Here is a 9,814-nt window from a genome sequence, read left to right on the forward strand (position 1 = left end):
GGTGGGGGTGGGTGCCCGGACGCCTGGGTCCCCTCTCCTGCCCCCACCCGATTGCCTCATAGGTGGGGGGGAGGGGCTTGTTACCCAGAAGCCTTTGCGGCGCCCCCTCCACCCCCCACCCCACCCCCCCAACCTCAAGGCCAGGCTGGACCCGGTGACCCCGGGGAGGGGGGGGGGGGAAGGGGGCAGCAGGGGGCCCCGGGCCAAGGGGGCGGGGGAGGGGGTGGGGAAGGTCACGGGTGACATCAGGGGTGACATCAGGGGTGACATCACCGGGCCAAGTGGCCTTGGGGCAGGACGGCTCCTGAGGCAGGTGACCCCAAAGGACCCAGGCGTCCGGGCGTCCTCCCCCCCCCAGGGGGCCCAGGCGTCCGGGCCCCTCCCCCCTCCAGGGGACCCAGGCGTCCGGGGTCCCTCAATGCCCCGAAGGGACCCAGGCGTCCGGGTCCCCCCCCCTCCCCCCCCCCCCCACGGTGATGCCGGTTCCCGCCACTTCAATCACGCCGCCGACGGAGGGGGCGTGGCCATGCAAATCACCAGCCCCAAGGGGGCGCGGCCAGCGCTGCAGGGGGGCGCGGCCGGCGCCCCAGCGCCTCATTGGCTGCGGGGCCGGGAGGGGGCGGGGCCAAGCGCCCGCGCGCGGGTCCCCATGAAGAAGGCGGGTGGGAAGCGCTCTGCGCCTGCGCGCGGCCCCGCCCCTCCCGGCTCGGCGACGGCGCTCTGCGCATGCGCGCCGTCCCTGAGAGGCCGTTACCGGCGTGCGTATGTATGTATGTATGTATGTATGTATATATGTATGTATGTATGTATGTATGTATGTATGAGGCGCAGCCGGCGCATGCGCACTCCCTCCCGCGAGGCGACGGCGGCTCTATGCGCATGCGCAGCCCCCCCCCCGGCACCGTCGACGCATGCGCAGTCCCTCCCGCGAGGCGGCGGCGGCTCTATGCGCAGCCTCCCCCCAGGCGCCGTCGGCGCATGCGCACTCCCTCCCGCGAGGCGACGGCGCTATGCGCATGCGCAGGCCCCCCCCCCGCGGCACAGCGAGCGCATGCGCAGTCCCTCCCGCGAGGCGGCGGCTCCTCTATGCGCAGGCGCAGCCCCCCCCGAAGCGCAGCGAGCGCATGCGCAGTCCCCCCTCCCGCGCCGGCGGCTCATGCGCATGCGCAGCCCCCTTCCCGGCGCCGTCGGCGCATGCGCAGTGCCTCCCTCGAGGGGGCGGCTCTTCCATGCGCATGCGCAGCCCCCTCCTTGCGGCGGAGCGAGCGCATGCGCAGTGCCTGTGGCGAGGCGGCGGCGCTATGCGCATGCGCAGCCCCCCCTCCGAGCCGCCGTCGGCGCATGCGCAGTGCCTCCCGCGGGGCCGGGGGCCGGCCCGGTAGCGGCGGCGGCGGCGGCAGCCGGTAACGGGCGATGCCGGCTCAGCGCGCTTCCAGCTGGCCCGAGGAGCACACGCGGGTGCTGGTGTCGCTGTGGCGGGCGTACTCGCGCGAGCACGACTTCAGCCGCAGCACCAAGAACATCCACCACTACGAGGCCATCGCCCGCCGCCTCGCCGCCGTCGGTATCCAGCGCACCGGCGCCCAGTGCCGCGACCGCATCAAGCACCTCAAGCAGCTCTACCGCAAGGCGCGGCTCGCCGCCGACGGCGCCGCCCTCTGCCCCTGCTTCGCCGAGCTCGAGCAGGCCCTGGGGCCGGTGTCGCCGCCGCCGGTGTCGCCTCCCGGTGCCGCTGCTGGGCCCCGCGGCCGGGCCGAACCGCCGCCGCCGCCGCCGCCCGAACCGCCCGCGCCGCCTCCCGCCGCCATTTCGCCGCTGCTTTTCAAGGGCGAAGCCGAGGAAGGCGGCGCCGCCATGGAGCCGCAGCCCGGTGAGGCGCCGCCGGGGGGGGGGGGTGTCGTGGGAGGGGGGGAGGGGACACCGGGATCCCCCCCCCTCGTCTGTCCCCCTCCCCCTGGTGTCCTCCCCCCAGGAGATGTTCTCCTGGTTCCTCACCCCCAAAACCCCACCATGGCTGGTCCCCGTGGTCCATCGAGCTGCGGTTCGTGTTCTTCTTGTTCATCCTCACTCTCCATAGATTTTTATGGCACTGGGAGATGTTCTCCTGGTTCCTCACCCCAAAACTCCCCCGTGGTTGGTCCCCATGATCCATCGAGCTGCGGTTTGTGTCCTTCTTGTCCCTCCTCCTCACTCTCCATAGATATTTGTGGCACTGGGAGATGTTCTCCTGGTTCCTCACCCCCAAACTCTCCCGTGGTTGGTCCTCATGGTCCATCGAGCTGCAGTTCGTGTCCTTCTTCTCCCTCCTCCTCACTCTCCATAGATATTTGTGGTACCGGGAGATGTTCTCCTGGTTCCTCACCCCAAAACTCCCCCGTGGTTGGTCCCCGTGGTCCATCAAGCTCCTGTTCGTGTCCTTCTTGTCCCTCCTCCTCACTCTCCATAGATATTTGTGGCACCGGGGAATGTTCTCCTGGTTCCTCACCCCAAAACCCCACCATGGCTGGTCCCCGTGGTCCATCGAGCTGCGGCTCGTGTCCTTCTTGTCCCTCCTCCTCACTCTCCATAGATATTTGTGGCACCGGGAGATGTTCTCCTGGTTCCTCACCCCAAAACCCCACCATGGCTGGTCCCTGTGGTCCATCAAGCTGTGGCTCGTGTCCTTGTCCCCGCTCCTCACTCTCCATAGATATTTGTGGCACCGGGAGATGTTCTCCTGGTTCCTCACCCCCAAAACCCCACCATGGCTGGTCCCCGTGGGCCATCAAACTGTGGCTCGTGTCCTTGTCCCTGCTCCTCACTCTCCATAGATATTTGTGGCACCGGGAGATGTTCTCCTGGTTCCTCACCCCCAAAACCCCACCATGGCTGGTCCCTGTGGTCCATCAAGCTGTAGCTCGTGTCCTTGTCCCCCTTCCTTGCTCCCTGTAGGCTTTTGTGAGAACAGGAGATGTTCTCCTGGTTCCTCACCCCCAAAACCCCACCATGGCTGGTCCCCGTGGGCCATCAAACTGTGGCTCGTGTCCTTGTCCCTGCTCCTCACTCTCCATAGATATTTGTGGCACCGGGAGATGTTCTCCTGGTTCCTCACCCCCAAAACCCCACCATGGCTGGTCCCTGTGGTTCATCAAGCTGTAGCTCGTGTCCTTGTCCCCCTTCCTTGCTCCCTGTAGGCTTTTGTGAGAACAGGAGATGTTCTCCTGGTTCCTCACCCCAAAACCCCACCATGGCTGGTCCCCGTGGTCCATCAAGCTGCGGCTTGTGTCCTTGTCCCTGCTCCTCACTCTCCATAGATATTTGTGGCACCGGGCGATGTTCTCCTGGTCCCTCACCCCAAAACTCCCCCGTGGTTGATCCCTGTGGTCCATCAAGCTGTGGCTCGTGTCCTTCTTGTTCCTCCTCCTCACTTTCCATAGATATTTGTGGCACTGGGAGATGTTCTCCTGGTTCCTCACCCCAAAACCCCACCATGGCTGATCCCTGTGGTCCATCGAGCTGCGGCTCGTGTCCTTCTTGTCCCTCCTCCTCACTCTCCATAGATATTTGTGGCACCGGGAGATGTTCTCCTGGTTCCTCACCCCAAAACCCCACCATGGCTGGTCCCCGTGGGCCATCGAGCTGTGGCTTGTGTCCTTGTTCCTCCTCCTCACTCTCCATAGATATTTGTGGTACCGGGAGATGTTCTCCTGGTTCCTCACCCCAAAACTCCCCCCTGGTTGGTCCCCATGATCCATCAAGCTGTGGCTCGTGTCCTTCTTGTCCCTCCTCCTCACTCTCCATAGATTTTTATGGCACTGGGAGATGTTCTCCTGGTTCCTCACCCCCAAAACCCCACCATGGCTGGTCCCCGTGGGCCATCAAGCTGTGGCTCGTGTCCTTGTCCCTGCTCCTCACTTTCCATAGATATTTGTGGCACTGGGAGATGTTCTCCTGGTTCCTCACCCCCAAAACCCCACCATGGCTGGTCCCCGTGGTCCATCGAGCTGCGGCTCGTGTCCTTCTTGTCCCTCCTCCTCTCTCTCCATAGATATTTGTGGCACCAGGGAATGTTCTCCTGGTTCCTCACCCCAAAACTCCCCCGTGGTTGGTCCTCATGGTCCATCAAGCTGCGGTTCGTGTCCTTCTTGTCCTTCCTTCTCATTCTCCATAGATATTTGTAGCACCGGGGAATGTTCTCCTGGTCTTTTGCCCCAAAACCCCACCATGGCTGGTCCCCGTGGTCCATCGAGCTGTGGCACATGTCCTTGTCCCCCTTCCTTGCTCCCTGTAGTCTTTTGTGGCACCGGGAGATGTTCTCCTGGTTCCTCACCCCAAAACCCCACCATGGCTGGTCCCTGTGGTCCATCAAGCTGTGGCTCGTGTCCTTGTCCCTGCTCCTCACTTTCCATAGATATTTGTGGCACCGGGAGATGTTCTCCTGGTTCCTCACCCCCAAAACCCCACCATGGCTGGTCCCCATGGTCCATCGAGCTGTGGCACATGTCCTTGTCCCCCTTCCTTGCTCCCTGTAGTCTTTTGTGGCACCGGGAGATGTTCTCCTGGTTCCTCACCCCAAAACCCCACCATGGCTGGTCCCTGTGGTCCATCAAGCTGTGGCTCGTGTCCTTGTCCCCGCTCCTCACTCTCCATAGATATTTGTGGCACCGGGAGATGTTCTCCTGGTTCCTCACCCCCAAAACCCCACCATGGCTGGTCCCCGTGGTCCATCGAGCTGTGGCACATGTCCTTGTCCCCCTTCCTTGCTCCCTGTAGTCTTTTGTGGCACCGGGAGATGTTCTCCTGGTTCCTCACCCCAAAACCCCACCATGGCTGGTCCCCGTGGTCCATCGAGCTGCGGTTCATGTTCTTCTTGTCCCTCCTCCTCACTCTCCATAGATTTTTGTGGCACCAGGGAATGTTCTCCTGGTTCCTCACCCCAAAACCCCACCATGGCTGGTCCCCGTGGTCCATCAAGCTGCGGCTCGTGTCCTTCTTGTTCCTCCTTCTCACTCTCCATAGATATTTGTGGCACCAGGGAATGTTCTCCTGGTCCCTCACCCCAAAACCCCACCATGGCTGGTCCCCGTGGTCCATCAAGCTGCGGCTCGTGTCCTTCTTGTCCCTCCTCCTCACTCTCCATAGATTTTTATGGCACTGGGCGATGTTCTCCTGGTTCCTCACCCCAAAACCCCACCATGGCTGATCCCTGTGGTCCATCAAGCTGCGGCTCGTGTCCTTCTTGTTCCTCCTCCTCACTCTCCATAGATTTTTATGGCACTGGGAGATGTTCTCCTGGTTCCTCACCCCCAAAACCCCACATGGCTGGTCCCCGTGGTCCATCAAGCTGCGGCTTGTGTCCTTGTCCCTGCTCCTCACTCTCCATAGATATTTGTGGCACCGGGAGATGTTCTCCTGGTTCCTCACCCCCAAAACCCCACCATGGCTGGTCCCTGTGGTCCATCAAGCTGTGGCTTGTGTCCTTGTCCCTCCTCCTCCCTCTCCATAGATATTTGTGGCACCGGGAGATGTTCTCCTGGTTCCTCACCCCAAAACTCCCCCGTGGTTGGTCCCCATGATCCATCAAGCTGTGGCTCGTGTCCTTCTTCTCCCTCCTTCTCACTCTTCATAGATTTTTATGGCACTGGGAGATGTTCTCCTGGTTCCTCACCCCAAAACCCCACCATGGCTGGTCCCCGTGGTCCATCAAGCTGCGGCTCGTGTCCTTCTTCTCCCTCCTCCTCCCTCTCCATAGATATTTGTGGCACCGGGAGATGTTCTCCTGGTTCCTCGCCCCGAACCGCCCCCGCCCTGACCTTCTCCCCGCCACCCCGCAGGGGCGTCGAGCTACGAGGACCCCGGCAGCCCGCCGGGCGCCCTGAGCCAACGGACGGTGCGGCTGCGGGGCAAGCGGAAGCGAGCCGTGGACGACATGGTGGCGGAGATGCAGCGGCGCGGCGAGGAGCACAAGGAGCTCCAGCGGGCCCGCCTGGCGCAGGAGGAACGTCTCGTCGAGCGCTTCCTGGAGCAGGAGAAGAGCCAGCGGGAGCAGGACCGGCTCCTCCTCGAGCGCCTCTTCAAGATGGTCCTCAGCCGGCCTCAACACGTCTGCCTCTGCCAGAGGCCCGGTTTGGATTAGGTTCCCCATCCGGCTGCGGGTCCGGGAAGGGGGTCCTGCTCGGTTCTCCTGGGCCTCCTGGGTTTTCCTGGGCCTCCTTGGTTCTCCTGGGCCTCCTTGGTTCTCCTGGGCCACCTTGGTTCTCCTGGGCCACCTGGGTTCTCCAAGCCTCCTTGGTTCTCCTGGGCCTCCTTGGTTCTCCAAGCCTCCTTGGTTCTCCAAGCCCCCTGGGTTCTTCTGGGCCTCCTTGGTTCTCCGGGCCCCCTCGGTTGTCCAGGCCCCCTCGGTTGTCCAGGCCCCCTGGGTTCTCTGGGGCCTCCTCAGTTCTCCAGGTCCCCTGGGTTCTCCAAGCTCCCTCAGTTCTCCTGGGCCCCCTGGGTTCTCCAGGTCCCCTGGGTTCTCCAGGTTCCCTGGGTTCTCCAGGGCCCCCTCGGTTCTCCAGGCCCCCTCGGTTGTCCAGGGCCCCCGGGTTCTCTGGGGCCTCCTCGGTTCTCCAAGCTCCCTCAGTTCTCCTGGGCCCCCCTGGGTTCTCCAGGGCCCCTTTGGTTCTCCTGGGCCCCCCTGGGTTCTCCGGGCCCCCTCGGTTCTCCAGGGCCTCCTCGATTCTCCAGGTCTCCTCGGTTCTCCGGGTCCCCCTGGGTTCTCCAGGCCCCCTGGGTTTTTCTGGGCCCCCTGGGTTCTCCAAGGCCTCCTTGATTCTCCAGGTCTTCTTGGTTCTCCAAGCTTCCTCGGTTCTTCAGGTCCCCTGGGTTCTCCAGGACCCCCTGGGTTCTCCAGGTCTCCTCGGTTCTCCAGGTCCCCTGGGTTCTTCTGGGCCCCCTGGGTTCTCCAGGCCCCTCATCCCAACGGGATCCCCCCGGTGGCGCGGCCGTCCTCGCGGTGGGCGGTTGTCCTCTTCCCACCACCGTTGTCACTCGGAATAAACCCTGTGGCGCCCTCGAGGGCCCCACGGCCACCACCCGCCCGTCTCTCTGTGGGTCTGTCCCCCGGGGTGGCGTGGCGGCGGTGGGGGGACACGTGGCCGCTGTGTCCCGCGTGTCCTCGTCTTCGTGGGTGGGGAAATCTCGTGGCGGGGACACCTGCGCGGTTGGGGTGTCCCCACGGCGGGGACGTCCCTCATCCCCACGGCAGCGGTGGCCTCGTGGCCGGGGTGTCCCTCGTCCCCGTGGCTGGGATGTCCCTACAGCAGAGGTGTCCCCGTGGCCCAGGTGTCCCCATGGCCAGGATGTCCTTCATCCCCACAGCTGGGATGTCCCCATGGCCGTGGTGTCCCTTGTCCCCATGGCTGGGATGTCCCTACAGCAGAGGTGTCCCCGTGGCCCAGGTGTCCCCCTGGCCCGGGGTGTCCCCATGGCTGGAGTGTTCCTTGTCCCCGTGGCCATGGTGTCCCTCGTCCCCGTGGCTGGGATGTCCCCAGAGCAGAGGTGTCCCTGTGACCCAAGTGTCCCCATGGCCAGGATGTCCTTCATCCCCACAGCTGGGATGTCCCCATGGCCATGGTGTCCCTTGTCCCCATGGCTGGGATGTCCCTACAGCAGAGGTGTCCCCGTGGCCCAGGTGTCTCCATGGCCGAGGTGTCCCCATGGCAGGGATGTTCCTTGTCCCCACAGCAGAGGTGTCCCCACCGCTGAGGTGTCCCCATGGCCAAGGTGTCCCTCATCCCCATGGCTGGCATGTCCCCATGGTTGGGAGATCCACAGAGCCGAGGTGTCTCCACGGTTGAGATGTTCCTTGTCCCCACAGCAGAGGTGTCCCCACCGCTGAGGTGTCCCCGTGGCCGGGCTGTCCCTCATCCCCATGGCTGGCATGTCCCCGTGGTTGGGAGATCCACAGAGCCGAGATATCCCCATGGCAGGGATGTTCCTTGTCCCCACAGCAGAGGTGTCCCCACCGCTGTGGTGTCCCCATGGCTGGCATGTCCCCATGGTTGGGAGATCCACAGAGCCGAGGTGTCTCCACGGTTGAGATGTTCCTTGTCCCCACAGCTGAGATGTCCCCACGGCCGGGATGTCCCATGTCCTCAGTGTCTCCCGTTCCCGTGGCTGGGACGTCCCCAGCCCCACGGTGTCCCCGTGACAGGCCCCTCCCACCTCCCCACGGCTGGGATGTCCCCGCACCCGGGACCTCGGGGACGAACCAGGCGGGTGGGGCGAGGAGGAGCTGCCTTTATTCCCCCGACCTCCAACCCCCCCCCTGCCCCCGGGGGGAGGGGGCGGGGCCAAGGGGAAAGCGAGGCAGGGGATCGGGGGCGAGGCGGGGCCAAGGGGTGGGCTGAGGAGGAGGAGGAGGATGAAGATGGGCCGAGGAGGATGAGGAAGGGCTGAGGAACACGAGGACGGGCTGAGGGAGGACAAGGGTGGGCCCAGGAGGATGAGGAAGGGCCCAGGAGGATGAGGAAGGGCCGAGGAGGATGAGGAAGGGCTGAGGGATGCTGGGATGGGCCCAAGAGGATGAGGAAGGACTGATGAGGATGGGTTGAGGAGGACGAGGATGGGTTGAGGAGGACGAGGATGGGTTGAGGAGGACGAGGATGGGTTGAGGAGGACGAGGATGGGTTGAGGGAGGCTGAGGTGAACTGAGGAGGATGAGGAAGAGCTGAGGAGGATGAGGAAGGGCCGAGGGAGGCTGGGATGGGCCCAGGAGAACGAGGAAGGACGGATGAGGATGGGTTGAGGGAGGCTGAGGTGAACTGAGGAGGATGAGGAAGGGCTGAGGAGGATGAGGAAGGGCCGAGGGAGGCTGGGATGGGCCCAGGAGGACGAGGAAGGACTGATGAGGATGGGTTGAAGGAGGCTGGGATGGGCGCAAGGTTCAGGGATGGTCCAAGGAGGCCAAGAATGGTCCAAGGAGGTCAGGAACGGGTCAGGGCTGAGATGTAGGAGGCCAAGGAGACCCAGAAAGGTTCAGGGATGGTCCAAGGAGACCATGAATGGGCCGAGGAGGTTCAGGAACGGGTCAGGGCTGAGATGTAGGAGGTTGAGGAGATCCAGAAAGGTTCAGAGATGGTCTGAGGAGGCCATGAATGGTCCAAGGAGGTTCAGGAACGGGTCAGGGCTGAGATGTAGGAGGTTGAGGAGATCCAGAAAGGTTCAGAGATGGTCTGAGGAGGCCATGAATGGGCCAAGGAGATCAGGAACGGGTCAGGGCTGAGATGTAGGAGGCCAAGGAGACCCAGAAAGGTTCAGGGATGGTCCAAGGAGGTCAGGAACGGGTCAGGGCTGAGATGTAGGAGGTTGAGGAGACCCAGAAAGGTTCAGGGATGGTCCGAGGAGGCCACGAATGGGCCGAGGAGGTTCAGGAACGGGTCAGGGCTGAGATGTAGGAGGTTGAGGAGATCCAGAAAGGTTCAGAGATGGTCCAAGGAGGCCATGAATGGGCCAAGGAGATCAGGAACGGGTCAGGGCTGAGATGTAGGAGGCCAAGGAGACCCAGAAAGGTTCAGGGATGGTCCAAGGAGGTCAGGAACGGGTCAGGGCTGAGATGTAGGAGGCCAAGGAGACCCAGAAAGGTTCAGGGATGGTCCAAGGAGGTCAGGAACGGGTCAGGGCTGAGATGTAGGAGGCCAAGGAGACCCAGAAAGGTTCAGAGATGGTCCGAGGAGGCCACGAATGGGCCGAGGAGGTTCAGGAACAGGTCAGGGCTGAGATGTAGGAGGACGAGGAGATCCCGAAAGGTTCAGAGATGGTCCAAGGAGGCCATGAATGGGCCGAGGAGGTTCAG

The 9,814-nt window shown here is 63.6% G+C and overlaps 1 protein-coding gene across 1 annotated transcript; it reads left to right on the plus strand.

The window, feature by feature from the left end:
* The first annotated feature begins 1,315 nt into the window (after window positions 1-1,315).
* LOC136995913 (undifferentiated embryonic cell transcription factor 1-like) lies at window positions 1,316-6,202 on the plus strand. The gene is made up of 2 exons (XM_067316910.1): window positions 1,316-1,870; window positions 5,814-6,202. Exons 1-2 carry the CDS (start codon window positions 1,414-1,416, stop codon window positions 6,113-6,115), a joined length of 759 nt encoding a protein of 252 aa, XP_067173011.1. The 5' UTR covers window positions 1,316-1,413; the 3' UTR covers window positions 6,116-6,202.
* Window positions 6,203-9,814: the final 3,612 nt, after the last annotated feature.

Source organism: Apteryx mantelli, unplaced genomic scaffold (genome assembly GCF_036417845.1).
Source record: "Apteryx mantelli isolate bAptMan1 unplaced genomic scaffold, bAptMan1.hap1 HAP1_SCAFFOLD_175, whole genome shotgun sequence".
Classification (NCBI taxonomy): Eukaryota; Metazoa; Chordata; class Aves; order Apterygiformes; family Apterygidae; genus Apteryx; species Apteryx mantelli.

What these genes read in the sequence shown, in the direction of transcription:
- LOC136995913 (XM_067316910.1), top strand. Translation starts at nt 1,414, where the DNA reads ATGCCGGCTCAGCGCGCTTCCAGCTGGCCCGAGGAGCACACGCGGGTG. An exon ending in CGCCATGGAGCCGCAGCCCG is followed by an intron (nt 1,871 to 5,813) that starts GTGAGGCGCCGC and finishes GCCACCCCGCAG; the next exon opens with GGGCGTCGAGCTACGAGGAC.